At 45.4% G+C, this 23,289-nt stretch overlaps 1 protein-coding gene across 3 annotated transcripts in view; it reads right to left on the reverse strand.

Moving 5' to 3' along the window:
* The window catches only part of LOC119175634 (carboxy-terminal domain RNA polymerase II polypeptide A small phosphatase 1), a 117,964-nt gene that overhangs the window by 82,688 nt on the left and 11,987 nt on the right, over positions 1-23,289 (reverse strand). For 2 of the 3 annotated variants that reach the window (XM_037426544.2, XM_037426541.2), the window contains exon 3: positions 11,483-11,623. The exons of the other annotated variant lie outside the window; for it this stretch is intronic. In XM_037426544.2, the coding sequence (XP_037282441.1) occupies positions 11,483-11,623 (141 nt within the window). The remainder of the gene's footprint in view (positions 1-11,482; positions 11,624-23,289) is intronic. 3 annotated transcript variants of the gene reach the window in all.

The following is a 23,289-nucleotide window of genomic DNA, read 5'->3' on the forward strand; positions in this document are numbered from 1 at the left end:
CTACATGCAATCAGCGAGCCACAAGGCACCATAAAATCCCGTATTAATAGTACGTAAAAGGTCAGCCCCCCCCCCCCCCCCCCAATTATAAAAAAATTCAATTTCACGCCACGTACGGTAAATGCGCGACCATTGCTACTGTTTTCGGTTGTTATGCCATATTTGTTCTTTATTTTTTATTTTGTTTGCTGTTGGTTGTTCTCTCGTAGATGGCGACGGTGTCAATGAGGCGCCAACTACTGGATCCATGGGCTTTTGTCGAAGTTATGCTGGCAGTTTACATAATATGCCTTGGCTGCAGCGCGAAGGGGAAGAAGAGAAGGCGACCAAACCAAACACCTGCGTAAAGGAGGAGAGTGGGAGAGAGAGTAGGCGCATGCACAGTGGAGCACGGAGGCCACCAAATCAAGCTCGCTTATAAGATAAGTTGCTTCGCATCTGAAAGTCCCTTTTCTATATGCTATGGCCAGTTCCATAACAAATAAGAGAACCTATCGACAGCCTGCTAAACTTTCAACAACAGAGACACAAGAAGCGGCACAGATGCTTTGGTTAGGCTGACTACACTGACAAAAAGTGCATCGCTGGAATGGAGCAAGCAGAGGGCATCGGTGGCATTATGGAAATGCTTTAGTTGTGTTTGCTATGATCAAGAATAGTTTTATGCCATGAACGATTCGATGTAAGCAGGTGGAATAGTTAAGTTTGGTGCAAGCTGTACTCGAATGTGCGCAGCTCTGTGCAGGGATATGGAAAGGTAGCAAAATAGCGCAACTGGATCATCATTGGGTATTTAAAAGCGATATGCCAACACAGCACTAATGGTATTGCATGCAGTGCAAATAGATGTCACACACATGATAACACGCTCAGGAGAGCATGTGCACCAAGAAAATGTTCCAAAATGCAATGACACAAACATTGGAAACCAGTGGCTACTCTCACCCACAAGAGCTCATTACAACCGAACAGAAACTGGCAGAAAAAAAGATGCTGATGAAATTGGAGATAACTGAATGCAGGAACAGCGCAACCTACAAGTAGTCACTTCGTAACTACGGAAGCGAAAAAACAAGGACAGAAAAGAGCGCTGAGGTCATGTCCGCACTCGATGCAATGCAGTTTCAAAGCACAGGTAGAGCGCCTCTTAAGCGCCGGTTACTCGAGCGCCCCGATTTCTGCTGTTGCGGAAAAACTTTTGAAGCAAATTAAAAATCAAAGAGGGCGATCTCAGCCTCAAAGCGCGTCTGTTCCTATGAAATATGTTGCAGTTCCGTATCTGCATAACGTGTCGCATCGGCTGAAAAAAATCGGTAGACGCGCTGGTGTCACTGTTATTTTTTCCGCCCCAGAAAAGCTTGCAAAGCTTTGTAAGCTGGTGAATAATCCAGCAGCTATTAAAGGAAGATGCACTGTGAAACACAGAACGCCCTTTGTACCTTGTGTTATTGGTGTCGTATATCTCATTCCGCTTTCGTGCGAAATGGTATACATAGGGCAAACAGGAAGGTGCCTTAATGACCGTTTAAGAGAGCACAATAACAATGTACACAACGTAGTTCAAGGACACCTCGGAATCCACTGCAGAGACTGCGGCTGCGTGCCAGTTTACGAGCGTTGCGAGGTATTAAGCAAGCACAACTCGCACGCCACGCGTGAGAGAATTGAAGCTTATCAAATAAACAAGTTTGACGGCAAATGTGTAAGTTGCCCATCGGTTGCATTGTTGCAAAAGGAGATTGCGTATCTCTATCTTTTTTAAGTTACATATGCATTTGTTTTCTCAGCCCTTTCAACTAGAGACAAGAGTTTTGCTGACATTCTTTCGCAGTAGTTGTTCCTGCACCCTTCTACGCAAGCCCATTTTTCTCATTTTTGGCCTATATATGTACACCACTCCGATATTAAATCTTTGTTGAAAGTCAGCCCTCTTTTCTGTCCTTGTTTTTTTCGCTTCCGTAGTTACGAAGTGACTACTTGTAGGTTGTGCTGTTCCTGCATTCAGTTATGTCCTACCAACTTGCCCAAGCTTCCACGCTTCAGAAATTGGAGAGTAAATTTCCAAACTACAGTGATGAGCTTGTACAGAGAATAAGCAAGTTGATCAAGAAGAGTTGAAAAACTGATAAATTGCAAGAGTAATACAAATAACCCGTGGCAACCAGTGCAAACGGAACACACCAGAGAACCCTTTCAACCACTGAACTTGCTACCCTAATACAATACTAGTGACTTCAGAAGTCTACTAAAAGTGATCAAGCAAGCAAGAATTAACTTTCTAATTGAACTAGAAGGAGCATCTTCCACCTACTAACGTTAAGAGCAAAAGCAGGGCAATGATACTCATTTTGCAAGCTAGAAGGTAAGCTACCAAAGACATACAAAGCAAGGTAGGGAATACAATGTAGAAATGTTTCAAAACAATGACAGTGCATACAGGGCTTCTAAACTACGATCATTCTAAGGCATTATTAAAACGGTGCCCCAAAAAGCAGCAGCAAAGAGGACCGAAGGCACCTGTCGCTATAGTGTTTTGTCTCATTCCAGGGATCACAGCAGTAGAGCCAGACTACTCAACCAACCGTACGATAGGCGCGAAACGTCACTCATAGTAATGGAAACACATGGAGGACTTTCTCCTCCAGCCTCCAGGGATGCCCTCTATCCCTACAAAGGTGGCACGTTTGTAAAAAGGCTCTGCTTGGAGGTTGAAGAGTTTCCTGCCAGAAATGGTACAGGAAGGGTCACCACATAGGTTGATGTGGCTACAGTGAATAGAGTTGAAACAAGCTGAGCAGTGTGCACACACTGCCTGCTGCCTTGTGGCTAGCTCTTTCCAGTGCATGGCAAATACATTGGACACTGCAGCAATGCCGAAAATAATAATGTTCCTTGAGTTTCAGCCGTGTCTAATGCAACATGTATAGTGTACAGGGTCACATGCACTCTTCAGCTTAATGGCATAGCACCAGTGCATCTAAAGGTTGCACAGGAGGTGCTTCAAATGGTCTGCCGCAACACCACAGTTCCTGTGCAAGAGTGGCAGACTAGTACAGTACCGCATAGCAAACCACGTGAAACACTCCTATGGGTCACCTTCAAAGTGGACAATCATGTACATCAATGACTGCTGCTACATTACACGTTACAAGCAAAAGTGATGGAGTTGTGATGTTTTGTAGCCAAAAATAAAACTACGAAATATAAATAATGAACTACCGAAAAATACAGTTAATACAAGTCACCAGCAGCGTACAAAAACAAGCACGATAAAGAGCTAACTAGGCAAACATGACATGTACACACGACTGGTATGAACGTTAGAAAAGTTAATGTTTTCCACGGTGATGCTGCCCTTTGCTTTTCACATGTGCAGAGCAAATATACAGAAGTCCTTGACAAAATAGGCTTCCAGTGGAAATCATGCTCACGAAAACAAATCAAATGAACATTCTCTTTCTTGCGGTCGTACAACATTACTCAGTACCGACCAACATAAGCACCTCTGGCCTCAACTTGGGACATTTTGCGAAAGCAGTGACAACCAACAAAGAAAAGCCTACAAGCGAATTCTAAATGTGACATAAATGCTCTTTTCACCATCTAAAAGAAGAGATGGCAACAGTCGTTCCAATGCATATAGCTCTTACGATCAGCAGATTTCACCATACTTTAAATACTTAATTAGTTTTACAAAGTACATCACTGGTCCCCGACTCCAATGCCTCCTTTAAAAAATATGCCTGTCAAAAGAGGCCCTACAACTCTTTCCCGTTTCCCTTTTAGTTTTGCCAGTGCTTGCCGCCTTGGCACTGCTGGCTGACAATAGCATGAGGTGACCCCCCCCCCCCCCATCCGTACCAGCAGTACGCCGGCTTCGAAGCACCCATTCGAGGGAGTAAAGCAAGAAAATCGTCATTTGTTGGGGTGTTGACATGCGCAGAACAGGTGTCGTGAAGTGTGATTTGCTGCAGGTTTGAGCACACATATCCTTCATCATTAGGCAATATTGCATGCCTACGTGCATATCAAGTGCAAGAAGCAAGGACGTAGGCATATCAGTCTAGAGATTCCTACTAACCTCGAGTCGCGCCAATAATGGCTAATGGTAACCAAAGAAAATCAATTTATTCCGTTGCTTGCAGTAATGACTCTGCTGGTGGTTTCATAAGGAGTATTAAAATTCATGCCCAGCAGACTCCTGCGCTACTCCTCGTATGTGAGCAGGCCTGCACTTGCCATGGCAAGCTACGAGTTAAAGGGGCCCTGCCACACTTTTCCACTATGGTCAGAAAAAGGAAGCACTGCCAATTTATAGTCAAGACTCTAGAGAACACGCCAGCCAAACATAGCGCAAAACACTGCCTAGAATTTACAATTGATTCTCAGTCAGCTTAAGATTGCTCTTTTCGAATACGATATCAATAAAAAGCTCGCTCTACAGAAATTCTGGCATCGATGTTATTAGTTGTGAGTGAAAAATCATCTTCTCAGCGAAAAATTGAGAAAGATGTAAATAAAATAAATTAAAATTTCTGGGAACGAGCGAGGCTTGAGCCCAGGTCGTTTGGCAAGTAATCACTTTTGGCGATACCTGCACGTAATTGTCTCTGAATGCGTCAGCTTCTCTGAGCAATGTGCATATGCAGCCCTGTAGACAGTGTTGAATCACCATGGCTCAAAGTAGACAGTTGAACACCTCGAGAAACAAAGTACCTACAAAAGCGATCATAAAAAAAAATGACCCCTGCTTCACTAGCTCCTGAACTTTTCACTGGGGCACGCATTGGCACACTCAGCTATGATCTAGCCAACAGATACAACCATGGAACTGAGAGCAGCCTCATCCACAGAAATGTGATTAACAAGTGCACTTCTTTTGGCACGAACAGTTATAAGCATAACTGTTGTAAACTTAGCACATGTAAAACACCCAGTGCAACAAGTCCGACCGCAAACTGCATGAACACCTCTGACATAAGAGTTCACACCAATGCAATGACTGAAACAAACGCCAACCTCGAAGTTCTTACTTGCCTTCAAAACAAGTTGAAAACCAATCAAGTTTACATACCATCTCTACAATACGGATCGCGAAGGCTGCGCTTTTGTTCAAGGCAACTGAAAGTACATTATACATCATACTTGTGCTACTCATGCAGCTAATCTTACAGTCAAGGAAGGACAAGCTGCATGAAAAGTCAACATGGCTCCTCTCTTCCATGGTCACTCAGCTATGTTCATAGACTTGAAGCAAACTCTGGCTCTGCGATTGTTCAGCCAGCATGGGAATGACGGGTAGTACACGGATTCGCCTGGTCTTTATGCTTGTAGGTTTCGAATGCACTTGTGACTTTGTTTGTTGCTGCATTTCGGTTTTATTTCGAATAAAAGAACGAACTCTTGTGGACTTCTTGAGCCTATTCGAATTGGTGAGCCTAAAAGAGGTCAAAGCACTCAAGCGTTAACTGCTAAACCTGTGCTGAACTTAGTGTTGCGGCAAAGCAGATTCAGGCCACACGGAGTCAAAAGAATGATAATTGTTGGGGTTTAACGTACCAAAACCACCATATGATTATGAGAGGCACCATAGTGGAGGACTCTCCAAATTTCTACCACTTGGGGTTCTCTACCTAAATCTAAGCACACAAGCCTCAAGCACTTCCGCCTCTATCAAAAATACAACCACTGCAACTGGAACTCGATCCTGGTACCTGCGGGTCAACAGTTGAGTGCCTTAGCCACTAGACCAACGTGGATGATAGCCCAAAAAACGAAGATTGGACAAATCTGTGTACTACCCATCATTCCCATCCTGGCTGAAGCGCCATACATTAAAGCTCCCGTAGACACTAGTGCCAGCCACAGCTCCGTAGAGTGAATTTATAGGAAACTCTACGACTAGCTAACTGTGAGCCCACTTTGCAACATATCACACGGGAACGATTCTGCAGTTGCAACAAAATGCAATCCCATGGGAGCTGTGCCGGGCCCAGCAGAAAACTATTGAAAAATGCAGCAGAGAGCCACGGCAGAGCAAGGTTCTACACTGTACTAAACAAAGTAGTATTGGTGGTCGTGTGAATGGAAACCTCCATCCAGGAAAGAATAACAGCAGAGTTATTTGGTCCTTGTAAAAAGACAGGACGTGCAAACACTGACACAAGGAGAAAGTAAGGACACCTGACAACTGCAAGTGCGGAGAATGGCTGAAAAGAAAGAAGGCACGAAAAGTTATCTGCCGATTCCCATGCAATATGCGGCCCTATCAATTTGGCACACAATCTGGCACACATAACTGTTCAGCTATTTGATTTCATCTTTATGCAAGTCAATTGACGATTGGCTCATGCATGCGCTACCACTATTACAGGTGTTCAATCAGGCCAGTTTCTTCATTCTTATGCCGGTACAAAACTGCGCATTCATCGAACATTTCAAAACGCAAACCTCCCGCAGCTTAATCTCATGACCAAAACTGAATTTTCTAAAAAATCAGTTATTAATTTTGCGAGCCAATTGGTGAGAACTAGCATTCTCGACAATGCAAAGATTAGCAGGTGAGCCTCCCGTTAGTGATCTTTTGTGTTCCAAAATGTTCTTTGGTTATTGCAACGTCCCATCTGTCCAACATAGAAGCAGCCACCGCTGAAAGGGACTTTATAAACTACACTTGTATGGAAATCACTTATTCTTATGGCGAGCTTAGCGAAACAAATATTGGTCCGCTTCTTGTCTTTTAATCGCTCATTGTTCGTTTCAGTTGATTCTCCACACTGCATAACAAATCTTACCTAGCTTATTGGCAGCCATAAAACAACATTATTGCCACATCTACTTCCTACTTTCTTTAGACTGCGAGATGTGCAATGAATGTACGGTATACTTACGATACGTTTATTCCTATCACTTTCTGCAACCATGCTCGGACTTCACATAATGAACTCCTTTAAACGTTCAGCAACAGTGGCTATTGCTTCAAGAATACAACCTGCATACTAAAGATGAGTAACCTGTGCCCGAAAGCTATCCCTTCTTTTGTGCTCCCACGACTTCATCAGGGCCAACATTAAGGCAAGACATGGCTATATCATTTTTTACAACCTTCGAGTTCTTCGACGAGAAATTTAACTGCAGTTTCAGAGATCTTGGAGAATACTGCCGGCCAACTTGGTTCTTCTGAAACGTGAAGGAAATTTCTACAAATTGTATTTCACTATTCTGGGGCAATTCTCCCATAAAGTTCAGCCCTCCACCATTTATTTTATATTTCTCACTAACAGAAGCTAGTACATTTTAGAAGTCCTCACCACAACACAGGAAATTGTTTTACCTGTAATAACGAGATTAGAACTATTGCAAGAATTTATAGTCATGAAATAACATACTATTGATACAAAAAGTAATCAAAATGAAATATAATGACCAAGGACCAGTAAACAAAATGAGACCCCCTGGCCCCCTTTTTTCACATCTCTCAAATACACTTACTTAATCGTACTAACAGCCATGGCAATCACATTACAAATAGAACAGTGCTGCCCCCTGAAAGACGGTCACTTTTCAAAAATAATTGCTGGGCCTTTCTCCCCTCCTATCCAACCTCATACGCGAAGTGACACCACCATGCCCATGGGCAACATTATATTGCCCCGAAATAATTAGGCAGAAACAGCACGTACCGATGAGGAAGGAACAAGGAAACAGACAGCACCAGTATCTGTGTTTCCTTGTTCCGTTCTCATCAGTAAACACTGTTTTCATCTCGATATGAACAACCATCTAGCTTGAAATGTGTTATCCCGAAATACCACCACTACTAATTGACCTTACGGCGAAGCTGATTTGGCCGTGGATTTACCAGGCTTCTTCACCCCACTGTAAGGTTAACTACAGTGCTGCTCCGACACAAGCATGACATGGAGGAAGCCTTGCTCAGTCGAGTGATCATCACACAACTGCAGACATCGTGTTACTTCGCTAAAGTGGGCATATTTAACACCAGTCGGCTATTCCTACTTTTATCAGCTGCCAAGAAGGATAGGGAGGTCCAGCAAAAAACCAATACCAACCAAAGCAAGCTGTTCTATACCCTGTAACTTAATTACAGGACTTGTTTGAAAAGTTGTTGAGGCAGCATGTTCCCATTGAACAAATGCACAGTTATGTTTTGATGGCGTGGTTTACTGTCTTTGAATGGCAAAATTCAGTTACTTTGCCACAAGCTTCGCAATGCAGGAAGTAGTACTTTGCATACATGCAGCACTGTCACTGTCATTAGATTCCACTCAGTGGTTAGGATGCGACAAATCAACCAAACTCGAGGTGTGCGTTCCCATCACTTTGACAAGCCTACAGGCTTTTCCTGAAGACTTTCTACAGCGGCAAGGAATTATTCACAACTTACATGTGAAGCGTTGGCCCCGACATTTCAGATTTCTAAGTTTTTGGACCTACCCACTGGAAAGAACGTACACTAAGGTCACAGACAACAAGCTGCTGGTGGGTCTACTTCACAAATATCCCATGCCCATCATGATGGCAGCAAGAATTCAGTGCTTGTCATTGCTACTGGAGCATACCAGTAGAAAATGGACCACAAAGGACACATTAGAGGAGCTACCCGAATGTGTGCACTTGCTGCGTCAGCTGAATGATATGCACCTTTTGTCGCAAGTACTTCGTGAATTGAGTAAAAAGGACCTGGTGCTTACAAAGGTAAAGTCATGTGTACTTCGTGGGTGGCCAAAATAGTGCGAAGTACACAATTTGCAGTTGCAACTACACTTGGCACAATAGACGAAGCTAAGCGTTTATGATGGCCTCCTCTGCTGGGGTTCAACAGCTGTAATTTGCAAAGATACTTGCGGAGACATGATGCAACTCCTCCACGAGATGAATTACAATACATCCGTAATGAACGCATTGGCTAATACCTTCCTACTGTGGCCTGGTACTGACAGAACTAGTGAATGAGTAGAAATTGACCAATAAGTGTGCAAGCCAGAGCATTTCCACCAAAAAAAATACCAGCAAGCTAGCCTCCAATGCAAGGGAATTGCTAATGTATGCATTCCGATTATGTGGGCCCACTGAACAGAATGGTCCTCCTAATGGCCATAGCTTCACATTCAAAATGTATCAATGCAATTCTAGGGCCATGTGCCACAGCGTACAATTGCCTGTTAGTTCTCATTAACAGTGTATAAAAATGAAAAACAGCCCTTAAATTTCCACTTCTTCGTAAACAGTACTGAGTTACATAGAGAATTTTTTAATAGTGATGTTTAACAAGAGAACAAACTGCCCTTGCTTCAGTACATTTGGATACACAGCTGAATAGATCCAACAATGGCAAGAATGAGATTATTAATAGAAAAAGATCAAGCACTGAGACTAGAGTTGAGATGGAATGACTGCTTTCCCTCTGCAAAACACAAGCTTTTCTTCAATACACATACAGCACAATTCAAGCGACAGAAACCATAAAAAAAAGTGTGGGTAACCGTACCCCTTGTAAGGCAGCTCACACTTTTGTCATGTATAAATGCCCAGTCCAGGCAAAGAATTGCTATTCAAAAGCGGTGCACTTTCCTACAGTCACTGCACATAGTCCACCAAGACATTTCAAAACGCAAACCTCCCGCAGCTTAATCTCATAACCAAAACTGAATTTTCTAAAAAATCAGTTATTAATTTTGCGAGCCAATTCTGTAATACCAACACTTCACAATTCTCTCTTACTCATGTTATGTAATAATTTTGATGTATACCAGACATTTGGTGCATTACTTGAAACCTCCAGGATAGTACGCATTCAGTCAAACATTCAAATAGTGCTTTAAACTGAGCCTTCAGCATTAGCTTTTTTGCATGCTTAGTTTACTCAGGTACTGATCACTCCAACATAAATGACAACTCTTTCTGAAATGTAATATCAGTTCCCCTAAATTCTCAATTTTTCTGTCCATCTACTATGAAAACCACTGAGTGCACATTCCAGCATCTGAGTACATCACATTTCAAATCTGCACTGTTCTGCTGCACCTTATAGGCAATGTGCTGTTTATTCCAGCCAATTCCTAGATTATGCTGGCCTTACATTTTGTAACAAAACTGATGTGACAGCGAAAATGCCAGTGTTGCCTCTATTATAGCCCCACAAGACATGAGTGCCATAAGCAGATCACTAAAATGTGACGATGCTATACAGCAAATAACCATCAAGCTAGCATACAGCAGAAAGCACAAATACTACACATACTTCGATACATGACAGCTCATACTGCATTCAAAGTGCGTAACAGGATACTGAAGATAAACAGCGCAAAAAAGCATGGGCAGGAAAAGCAATACACCAGAGGAGCGCAGACTTCCAAATATATTATAGCTCATTCTGCATTCAAAGTGCGTAACAGGATACTGAAGATAAACAGCGCAAAAAAGCATGGGCAGGAAAAGCAATACACCGGAGGAGCGCAGACTTCCAAATAAATTTATATTGATATATGTAACAGTTACAAAAAAAAAAAGGAAGAACAGGACAAAGATGTGCCAACACAAACACAATGTTCCTGCTTCGCACTTTCAAGAAACAGGGCTCCCTGTATGCAACTGCTGGTTTGCTTAAAGGGCCCCTAAATACCTCCAATATGTTTTATAACATTTCAAGTAATCACGCGCGTCGCGTTAAGGATGCTATCCCGATCAACTGTTCTACATGTGGCAGCACTACGAGCCGTGGACCCACCACAAATTCCAAGAAATTATTCTTCCTCTTTTCCGGGCCGCCACGTGATGCGTCGTACAAATATCTCCGATACGCCGTACGAATATCTCTGACGCCCCGTTCACATATGCTGTGATTGATCGAGCAAGAGCCTACGATTTACAGTTAGTCTGCAAGCAGCTGTACGCGCTGCTTGTTGTTCATCGTGTTGCCCGCGAACATGCGTATGGGTCCATCGTGTTGGCACTCTTCGAAGACCTGCGCACAACGCAGGGTGCATACCTGCACGATTTGTATAAGCACAGGCCACCACGATAACAGCGGTTCGCCAACAAGCACGCACTTGACGGAGTCCCGGCAATCTGAAGAGACTGTGTTAGAAGCAGCGCGACAGTGATGACGTACGCCACACGAGATTGGATGGGGCATCGGCGAAAGGGTAAAGTGGCTTTGGGACAGGATACCATGGAGGGTAAGGCAGGAGAGAGCGAATGGAGTGATCGTCGCGGTTTCGATAAATAAACGCTTTGAATTCCACTATTACGGCACTTTTCCGTGTTCGTCATACGATCATGTACAATTTCCCTATCACAACTGAATTTCGACCTCTGGGCCCTTTAAGCACCTGTTCTTCACTGATCATGCGCTGTCTATCTTCAGTAGGAATAACCAAGTCACCCAGTCATAACAGGACATTCAATGATACCATACAGCAGAAGATGGTCCACACACCAACCATACAACAGTAGTTACCGAGTTATTGGAGCTACTGGGCTTGGAGTACTCCTGGACAGCATACCCGCGTGGCAACACGGCGGCATCCGTCTGATCCTGCTGCACCTGGGTGATGGGCGAGGAGCCGCACTGCGAAGCCTGCTGCTGGCGCTTGATCACCTGTTGGACATGCAACACACATACCCCCTCCTACCTGGACAATTTCAAAGCTGCTACACATCACCAGAGTGAATGCACAGAGTTGTGATTCGTTGGGGAGTTTTCGAATAGCATACCTAAAGTTAGCGAGCATAGAGTCTGCGTATGGGTGCCATATGAGTTTTTTAATGGCGTTTATCCCACACAAACACTGATGCACGCTTCAGTCACAGCAAAGGGGCTTTGCGGGCTGCTCGCTATTTTGTATTTCTTGCGGGAAATCACAAACGCTAAAGGCGTTTAGCGTAACAACGCATGCGCCATGGCAGTGACCGCAAAGGATAGCTTATGCAAAGTGTTGCGTACACTATTCGAAAACTCCCTATTGTTACAAACACCATTCTTAAGGTAGTCCCTGAAGAGGACACTTGGGCAAACAAATGTAACAATGCAAACAATCTGTAACAACGCAAACAATCTGCATGCTTAGCTTCGTACAAATCAGGTGATTTTGCTTTTCATGAACATGATACAGTCATTCTTTCAAATATTTACTGCACAAGTGAATCCTCAGTGCCCCTGTCATGCAAGCATAAATCATGACTACCTGCACAAGATTCTCATGCGACAGTGCTATTATTGCTAGATTGAAAACTATCACATGCATGTCGATAAACTGCAAAAAGTTTAAGACAACATGCCAAATTTACTACTGTGTTGTGTGGCATAAAGAAGCCATAAAGGCGCTTCGAGATTTTTTTTCTCTCAACTGCGATTGTAGTATCTGCTTTCACCTCATAGGTTGCCCAGAAGCGTACGTGACGACGCACTTTGTATGAAAACATTTCAGCAAGCCACTACCGAAACATCAAAACTAATTGCCAATAGCAAGAATAAGAAAATACGGCTGCTGCCTCACTCTCCACGTGAGATGGGGCTGTAAGGAGGGTAAGTCTGTACCTTGCATTCCTTGAAATAAACACGGATCATAAACAACAAGAACGATCAGGGCTGCTACCATGTTGCCTGAAATCGTCACGCTCACTTCCAGGCGACAAGCAATCTTTTTTTCTAATGTCTCCTCAATGTGGCTGCACTTTCGAATGTAGTTCACGAAAGTGCCGTTCTAGTGCTGTGCAAGTTTCCCTAGCGTGTGCAGCACGACATTATACCTTGCGACAACTTTCTATGGCAGCACAGCCAAAGCTATGAGGGCGGAACTTCTGCACATGTGTTACTACACCAAGAAGTGCGTTAACGGGTGAATTCGGTTCCGGTTTTACAAGTGCATCCAATATGTACAGTGTTTCACACTTAGGGAAAATTTCGTAGCACATGGGACCACGATGCGGCCATGATGCGACCAGCGTGTCATTTGAGCACCTTTAGCAGCTCCCGTGTGCGCAGGCACTTGAGTGGCATAGTGTTAAACGTTTCAACTGCGTCGTTGGTTATGGCTGCACACACTGACCGCATTGTTGAGCAGTCGGTGAATTTCATCGTTTATGCAAAAACTGGGCAGATATCACTCATCGCATCACTGTACACCTCACTCCATACAAAATCAGCGCTGTCATCACTGCTGCTGGGGAAATAATGAGGTATTAGGAGAAGTTGGCAGCTTGCCATCAAGAATGCCATCAAGAAGAAGCACATTCAGGTCGTTATCTGGACGTGCAGGCTCCTGAACTCGTTCACTTTTGTTTTATTGTGTTGAAACTGCATAGCTGCACGACAGCCACTATAGAATTCCTTGTTTTTCTTTGGCGTGAAATATCATGCACTGTACATACTCATTATGGTGTTCCCCGTTGCAACATGCAGTGGTGCACACACAAAGACTAAATATATTTGAACGCATTCAGCACCACAGCTTTTCAGAAGAGCAAACAACGTATGCTGTCAAATACCGTTTCTAGAACCTCTTTATCGCCAATGAAGGCTGACGGGTTGGCATCGCACAATGTTTAGTATTTAATATGGGCCTAGTTCCCGCAGAAACGAGAAAATCAGCAGGCTGCCCAACACAATGTGGTTAGCGCGCACCGCTGTCGCTGACGGCACAGTTCAACACCACTCTCTTCAAGCGCCTGCGCATGCACGAGCTGCTACCGGCTTGCGACTGCAGCGCTGGCCGCATCAGGATGCCATGCACTCAGTGATTTCCTTTACTGTGAAACAGACTGCGCAGTTTTGAATGAGCATGTAAGGTTCATGGTGTTATTTCAGAACAGTGTTTTGAAAGATAGGTTATATATAGCTTTAATCGGAAGCTACGACAGACCCTCAGATACTCATGGATGCACCAGCGAAGGAAATATACATGGAATCATTGCTGCACTCTTCTGCCAATTCCCTTACAATGGTAATCAGCCAGCGGTTCAAGCTCGCGTGCAAGAGAAGCACCATACAGTAATGCTTGCACTTGTTTTTTTGGAAAACAATAAAATATTCTTAATTTGAGAAACCCAGGAAGCGGCTTTATGAAAGCCAATTCCCTTACAATGGTAATCAGCCAGCGGTTCAAGCTCACGTGCAAGAGAAGCACCATACAGTAATGCTTGCACTTGTTTTTTTGGAAAACAATAAAATATTCTTAATTTGAGAAACCCAGGAAGCCGCTTTATGAAAGCAGTAGGATTTATTGTTTGGTAAAAAAGGCACACGTTCGAGCAGAAACTGTGAAAAATGTAACGCAATGGCAAGGAGCCACGTCCTAAATTTCAGTGAATACAGGGTCGGTACAGTAGTTTTCCTTCTTTTGGAAACTTAAGAAGTTTCTCGAGACAGTTCCACATTGTGGACGCGAAGGCATCGACGGGTCGCAAATATCTTGGTCACAACTGGTCATGAACAGGTGTGAAGCGGGCATGTTACTTTCGTAAATACAAGCTGGTGAAACACACTACTTACTCGGTCAAGAACACTGTTTCTGCACAGTTAGCCACCTAACAGACATGAACGCACCTGTTGCCCAAGTGGAGCTTTGCATTGGTGATTTTACTATTCTCGAAAACTACTGTCGCCACAAAGCGCAAAGCGGCATGTACCGCTCGCACCGTAGATGCTGACTGACGGGTGGAGTGAAACAATACGCGTCACTGTATCGGCAATAGTCTGCACGCGAAATTTCGACTATGTACGGAATGCAATTTATGAAAAGAGTCATGGCATTTATGTAGTTTCAAATCGCAATTTCGCTTTAAAACAGCTATTTTCATTTGCTGAAGAATGACAGGTCGCCGCTGTCAGCTTAAAGGTGGCTATCGCTTTGAGACACCCATTTGAGCTAATAATATCACTCACACACCTATTTCTCGGTGAATCCACATGCGGGGAATGAAGTATTTGATGACGCACTACTGTCGGCTCAATGAATACAGGTCACTTAATTATAACCTAACAGACATGTAGTCAAGGTCACTCACAAGCTTCGAGTGAACTCGCTACAATCGAACGATGCCATAAAACTAGAAACCTCAAAAAACGAAAATACTGCACAGAATAAGCTTTCTTTGTAACAATGCGACCAATCTTGAGCCTAACAATATATATTTTGTTTACATGTTTTCCTTTAAGCTATGTAATATACAAATGTTAGCGTCTGCGGACTACATGCAGAGGTGTAGTAAAAAGGTGCGTGCTTGGGCTTCGTAGCTTTAGCATTGCTGCTACAGAAAGTTAGCAGTAAGATATAGCGGTTTCGGTGCAGCAGTCAAATCGCGTGTGTAAGTGCAGCATTCTTGCACTGGTGCAGCCAAATTGTGGAAACCTCTACTTTTTCAGAAACGCACAACAAGCAATGGATAGGCTTTCGTGACAGCAAATCTTGTCACTCCAAAATCGTGTACAGGTGGTTGGGCATTTAAATACACAACCAGGAATAGGTAAGAAAAATATTTTCCATCCTAATCACAAGAAATGGTCAGCAGCACATGAAAAATTCAACCAAAGACCTTTTCAGTGCAATGTCACAAAGATAGGAGAAGTGATGTATTTCAGAAATATACCAACGACACGCTTCCATGCATGCAGCAACCCTCTTACTATACACCAGGACAAAGTCACACGTCCACGATAAGCTTTCTTCTTCATTCTTTACGCTAAGAATGCCTTGTGTGGAATGCCTTGTCATCTTGGTTTAAGCTTTATCTCCCAATCTTTTCCATTTCATTGTGAAATTTCATGTGAAGAAAGCCTTCACTTTGTCAACCTTGTAGCTTTTGTTACTATTTTGTATTTAAGTACCAAAAATTACATGTACTTTCCTCAAAGCTCAAAACAGCATGACCAAAAAATCTGGCACACTTTTAAACAGTGTTTTAAACAGTGCTGATGTTGAGCCTCTTTGAGTGAAATTTGTAGAAACAGCCGAGGAAAATATTATGCGAGGCCGATAGACTTCGCGTGGTGCGTGCCGCAGTAATTCCGGTCATCACTTTTTATTTTTTGTTTGTGGGAGGCTGCGATCTCCCAGCCGCACCTGGTCGAGCAGCATCAATTCGTCGCTCGAGCTCGGCGGGCTGTCCAAGCCAGAGGGTTCCTGGAATGAGGGACCCTCTTACCTTCACTCACAAGCTTTTTTCAATAAATGTTTTTTCTCTCTTTCGCATATGTTTTGACAATTTTTTCACCTTGTATTTTACTTATGTTGTACGCCAATGTACAATGGAGTCCCTGAAAACGATGGAGACCGTTTAGGGGAATTAGTTGACCAATTTTTAAAAATCCTGACCCCCCCAACTCTAACAGATCAGCTATAACTTCAAAGTGAGCTAATATTGTTTTGCATCCATTTTCACAATTGTTTCAATGCAATACCGGAATACCCACGATCGCCATCACGATTTTAACCGCCTCCCTGACACGCTGATTGTGCACGCAGTGGTCGCGGACAAGTTTGTACAGTACCTTGGTAAGCTATCTCTGTTTGCAGGTGAGTGCTTGGCCGTAGCACTTGCCCGTAATGAAGTTACACCTGAAGACGCAAATATCACCCAAGTTTTTTCAAGTAGTTTTTGTTAATCCGTGCCAGCGAAACACGCCGGTACTTTTTAGAAAATCGCAATGTGCGTTCTCAATTTTGGGTAATAACTTTCGCCGAAAAAATACCCAGACGCTCTGCTCCTCCTTCGTGGACTACTAAATCAAGTTGCCTCACTAGCAGCTGATAATTCCTCAAACTTGCAACATGAGGCAAAACTAAACTGGTGCAATCACAAGGAAACAACACGGCGGCGGTAGGCGACGGAGTCTGTAGGTGCCATTGTCAGATAGGAAGGAGACGCGGCGCGAAAGCGCTTTGTCCCAGAGTCACACTTAACTCATCAACCCATCATCATCCTACGTCTGTACCGGCACTGCCTCCCCCCCAAGGTCGTGTGGGGGGGACGTTTTCTTTCGGGCAGACAGCCATGCCCTGGCAAGGGGGCCACCGTTCGTCGCCAAACAGACGCGGCCTGCCTCCCGGCGTCCTACGTCTGTCCCGGCACTGCCTCCCCCCCCCCAAGGTCGTGTGGGGGGGGGGGACGTTTTCTTTCGGGCAGACGGCCATGCCCTGGCAAGGGGGCCACCGTTCGGCGCCAAACAGACGCGGCCTGCCTCCCGGCGTCCTACGTCTGTCCCGGCACTGCCTCCCCCCCCCCCCAAGGTCGTGTGGGGGGGGGGGGGACGTTTTCTTTCGGGCAGACGGCCATGCCCTGGCAAGGGGGACACCGTTCGGCGCCAAACACGCGGCCTGCCTCCCGGCGTACAAGCCAGGGAGGCCCGACAAAGGGACTACCCTTCGGCGAAGCAACTTCGGTCGCGACGCACAAAGTAAACGTACCCTGGCAAGGTGGGCTATCGCAGCGCGTGGGGTGCGCTGCGGTCATGGCCCGTCTCCTGACCACTAGGGCCCAGCGAGACTCTACAAAGGGGCTACCCTTCGGCACGGTGGCTCTCGACACTGCACGCAAAGCGGACGCACCCAAACACGTGGCAGCGGGACTGCCCTTGGTCGCGGTAATTTCGGTCACCACAACCAAAGTGTCCGTGCCCTCACACTGTCGCGCGGCTGAGAGCCTGCGACGGCGTCCCCTCGGGACGGATGGGCTATCGCTCGGCGCGAGGCGCTTCGCGGTCACGGCCCGTCTCCTCACCACTGGGGCGCAGTGAGACACAATCCGTCCTTTGGGTCTGCGGGACTACCATTTGGTGCAGAGGCCAATGCCGTTGCACGCAAACCAAACGTACCCATGGAAACCGGCACAGCTGAAAGCCGGCTTAGTCTTTCTCGAGGAAAGGAGCCACCTTCCGCCTCGACGAGTAGAGTCGCCGAGCCCGCAGAAGGGGCCAACACGGACCTTGCGGGTAAAGCCCGACAAGGCGACAGGATCACCTAAGCATATGCAGAGCTCGGGTGAACAACCATACAATCAAACTCGGGGGCGACCGGCTCGCTAAGCCTAATCGTGGAGCCTTAGCGAAAGCCATCATTAAAATTGATAGTTATCTGCCCTCCTTCCTCACTGAAAATCACTGCCCGACGGTGCCACATCTCATAAAACTTCTTTGCACCTAGGCGCTGCCACTCTCGGTGCAGAACGAACCAGACCTCCTTCCGTACTTTTGCGAGCACTTCGTGAAGCCCGGGTCGCTTGCCGTCAAAGACGGCACAGCACCGTGCCACCCACACTAGGTAGGGGCACCCAACAAGCAGAAGCACGTATTGCTTAGCCCGCTTGTCCCGACAGGGGATGAAGAAAACGAACGGTGTTGAAAGGAACACCTGGGTGGCCAAACAAGCTAGCTATCCTTCGATGGAGGGCAGCTGGTAGTGCGCACCTTGGTAAGCTATCTTTGTTTGCAGGTGAGTGCTTGGCCGTAGCGCTTGCCCGTAATGAAGTTTCACCTGAAGACGCAAATATCACCCAAGTTTTTTCAAGTAGTTTCTGTTAATCCGTGCCAGCGAAACACGCCGGTACTTTTTAGAAAATCGCAAGGCGCGTTCTCAATTTTCGGTAATAACTTTCGGCGAAAAAATACCCAGACGCTCTGCTCCCTCTTCATGGACTACTAAATCAACTCGCCTCACTAGCAGCTCATAATTCCGCAAACTTGCATCGTGAGACAAAACTAAACTGGTGCAATCACAAGGAAACAACACGGCAGAGGTAGGCGACAGAGTCTGTAGGTACCTGGGCGATTCGGCGGCGCATTTCGGCAATCCAGAAGAGACGCAGCATGATGCATGGGCACACTATGATCCTGACGAGTCCCACTGTCTTCACGAGTCACGTGCCGAAATAGTGAATATCCAAAAATAAATATATTGTCCTCGCGTGTCACTTGACAACGCCTCCTCTAGGAGACTTGCGCGTGCGAAAATAGTGAGTATTTAGAGAGAATGGTGTCCTTACGAGTGACTTGTCGACATAGACAGTATCCAAGTATAAATTTTCCTTACTTATACCAGACAATTTTTCAGGTTTTGACTATCTAGAATTGCCTTAAGTGTAATCTAAAGTAATTTCAGCAAAATGAGATTGAGTCTAGTACACTAAGTTGAAAAATTTCAGTGAGCTAAGGGAAAAATGCACAATTGTGTTTAAAATCACATGCAGAAAGTGCTCGCCACACAAACTCTGTGGAAGTATTACCGTAATTACTCGAATCTAACGCGCATTTTTTTTCTGGTTAAGCGAGTTCATAAATCGCATGCGCGTTAGAATCGAGTACGAAAAAAAAATGAATACGGTCATTCTATTGCCATCGGCACGTCTAAAATGGCCGCCCCCTATGTGCGTCGCCATGACGCGTCGGCCGTTTCTGCATACGTGTTTCCCATGTGCGGTACTTCGTACGTGTGCTGAGGAGTTTGTCATCTTGTAGTGCATTAGCATCGACGGCATGGAAGGGCCGACTCCAAAAACTCGAGTGCACCACGATGCCGCTTTTAAAAGTCATCGCGTGTGCAGAAACGGACGGAAATCGGGCCGCATCGCGGTCGTTCGGAGTTCCCGAAACGTGCGTGCAGGACTGGCGGAAACAAAAGCAGAAGATTGTCGACAGCAAAGCTTCACGCAAAGGCTTCAGTGGACCACAGCAGGGTCCGCAAATCGAAGAGCTGCTCGGCGAGTATGTGCATGAGCAGCGATGATTGATTGATTTGTGGGGTTTAACGTCCCAAAACCACTATATGATTATGAGAGACGCCGTAGTGGAGGGCTCCGGAAATTTTGACCACCTGGGGTTTTTTAACGTGCGCCCAAATCTGAGCACACGGGCCTACAACATTTCCGCCTCCATCGGAAATGCAGCCGCCGCAGCCGGGAATCGAACCCGCGACCTGCGGGTCAGCAGCCGAGTACCTTAGCCACTAGACCACCGCGGCGGGGTCATGAGCAGCGAGCGGCACAGCGACCCGTGACGACAGAACTGCTCCAAGTGCGGGCTATGCAGTTAGCTTTAGAAAAAGGGCTAACGCGGAGCCAGTTTAAAACGAGCAGGTGCTGGCTAACTAACTTTATGAAGAGGAAAGGCTTTTCCCTCCGAAGGCGAACGGGCATATGCGAAAAGTTTCCGGAGCAGTACGATGAAAACATTCACAGTTTTCAGAGGTTCGTCCTAAACTTGCGGCACAACAACGGCTACCTGCTTGGGCAAATCGGGAATGCCGATCAGACGCCTCTTTACTTCGACATGCCTGGCACCACAACCGTCGAAAAGAAGGGGGCGAAGCAAGTTCGCGTGCTGACATCGGTCCACGGTAAAACTGCAGTGACGGCAATGCTCTGTTACACGTCAGATGGGCACAAGCTTCCCCCGTACCGCATATTTAAATGGAACACGCTCCCGAAAGGAGTCGTTTTTTCGAGTGGTGTGATCGTGCGGGCCAACGAGAAAAATGGGTGCGCGTTGCAATCGATGTCTTGCTTTTTTTTTTTTCGTCGTGGAAACCGGGTGCGCGGTAGAATCGAGTAAATACGTTACTTTTGCTATCAAGACTAACGAAAACAGTAGAAACCAAATATTTTCCGCGAGGGCCTCCACTGGAGAGGCTGACGCTTCGATCGTTTTGACATCACTCATAGGATCCTCCTTCTCACCTCACTGCGTTCGGTGTGATCGTGGTATGCGGCATTCAGTTTTCAGCGCGTGGAGCTTTATTTGGCCAGCTGTAGATATTAATGTTGTATAAGCAGTGCTAGGTTGCATGCGAATGGCAACAACAATATACCATCCGGGGTTTTTCCTTTGACGTGCTCTGACATCGGAGCGCCTACGGGACTCTAGCCTTTCTCCTCCACCGAAATGCGACCGTCAAGGCGGCGATCAAACCCGCGACCCTGGAGTCAGCATCCGAGTACTGTAGCCGCTACAACACCGTGGCGGACTGCAAGCAGCTTTAGCTTGTTGGGGTACTGCTCGACCCCTCACTGCCAGATGCGGCTATAAGTGTTCATCATTACCTCAACTTGCAAAGAAATGCCCAACACTTTGCTGGCAAATCTGAAAATGAGGAAAGACACCAACGCTATCTCAAGGGTAAGCAGAAAGCAGTAGTCTTGTGAAGAGGATCTCATGTACGCAGACGCAGCTAGAATGTTCGAAAAACAGTGGACATGTGTGCGCATAAAACTTCACTAAACTTCATCCCGGCTGCTCATCGCGTGCGTCAATAAATTTACTGATGATGGAGTGCGACAGGCTATAAATTAACAAAATAAAAAATTTCGGCAGATCTCACGTACCTTTAGAATTGATGTTATGCAAAGGATGAGGGTGGATGGTGACAACTTTCTTAATTTTTTTTTATTGAGCCAAACATTATGAAATAGAGCCGAAGATATGTGTCAATGTACACACATGTTGAACAGCCACATATGTTTTAGATAACCAGTAGGTTACATTTGTGTAACAATGTCAACAGTAACATAGATATTAGCAATGCAAGAAGCAGCAAGTTGATATGAAGTGCTAGTGCTAGCAAGAATGGTAGCCCTGTACAATGCTACATAAATCAACTTCTGCAGATAATGCCTAGCTACAATTGACATTTCACAAACATTAAGGTCTGTTAGAAAAGTAGCTGCAAGCCTGGTGCGAATCTGTGGTGGAATGCTTGATTGCCATGCAGAACCTACAGGTTTGATTTCTTGCCATTCGTCGGGTCAACGCTGCAGATGTGAGCTTTTGTTAGCGCTCACGTGTTAAAATTACCCATGTCTGTTCTTGACCGTTACTCGCTACACACGTCCTGCAGGACAAAAATTTTTCATTCCATACTATTCTCGTCATTCCTGGAAAAATAAACTGTCAATCACTTGTGACACATACCCGCCCATGCGTATGTGCTACACATCTGTCAGAAAGGGTTTAACGATGTACATGACAGGATTGTGACATTATTCATGTTATGAGCAGTAAGTCACATTCAACAAACCATCTTACCCTCCCATACTCAATTTGGTTTACTTCAAGTTAAGGGACTGATCACGAGAGCACCGAGACGAATCAGCTGAATGGGAGGATGGATGGATCAACAGACGGACAGATAGATGCAAAGGAATGCTTCGGATTCACAATAAGCACCCGAAATAAACAACTTTTAAAGCAAGCACTTGAAATAAACAACTTGTCACATCCGAGATTTAATATTACACCATCTATACATTGCCACTAAGAGTAAGCCAAAGCGATAAGTATGTTTTTCAGCGGTAAATAACTGCAGAGGGGATGATCATCAATCGGATCGCAGCTAGCACCAGGAAAATGGGCAGTGGAGGTACCCCTGGCACTTCTAATCATGTGCGGCAATTTAGTCCACTCACCATTCTGACATGTTCGTTGAGAGATGGGCATTTGCGGGGGGGGGGGGGGGGGGGGGGGTATTATTACTGTTCAACGGCACATTTCAGTCGTTGGTGAAAGTACACTCGCTCATTTTATACAAAGCCTTACAACTTTCGCGACACTTGCATCGTTCCCATGGCATCAGCTTCACCGGCTTTAGGGTCCGATTGTATCACGCTACATGTGTGTGCGACCTGGGGGCACTAACTCGTCGTTCGCTTGCCCCGATTATCGGGCCCTACTGCTTTTTCAAGAAACAAACTTCATAACAAGGGGGAAGCAAGCACGCTGCTCATAACCGAAAGGCGTGGTGGCAAAAGGGCCAGAAATGCGACGTTCTAGCAGGCGACATACTGTGACATCCTATGAGTGACATCCCGACAACGTATGTAGTGCCAAGCTATGTCCTTGGGGCCACTATTAGTCATATAAAAAAAAAATGCATACCAAACTACCAGGAGGCGTGGTTTCTGGTGTCATTCATAAATGGCTTCAAGCGTTCCTACGTACTCATCAAAACAGGATTTTGCTCCTCAACGCACATATTTTTTAGCAATGAAATTTTTAAAAGTTGATTTTTTGATAGATTTACCCTACCATACCCCTTAAGTGCGACAAGGCTAGGATCGGGAAGTGAGCAACTCCCCCAACAAGAAATGAAAACAGTTTGTCAGATGTGGGAGCAGGAGATTGCACTGTAATCACATTGTTCGGTTGTTCACACAGGTTGACAATTGCGACATTTGGTAACACTCAATGAGCACTTTCATATTACTACAACCCTGCAGATACACACAGCTATGCAAGCTAAATTGTTGTTTAAGTGGAAGCCTTCATTGAAGCATGCTGGT

This window comes from Rhipicephalus microplus, chromosome X (assembly GCF_043290135.1).
Source record: "Rhipicephalus microplus isolate Deutch F79 chromosome X, USDA_Rmic, whole genome shotgun sequence".
NCBI lineage: Eukaryota > Metazoa > Arthropoda > Arachnida > Ixodida > Ixodidae > Rhipicephalus > Rhipicephalus microplus.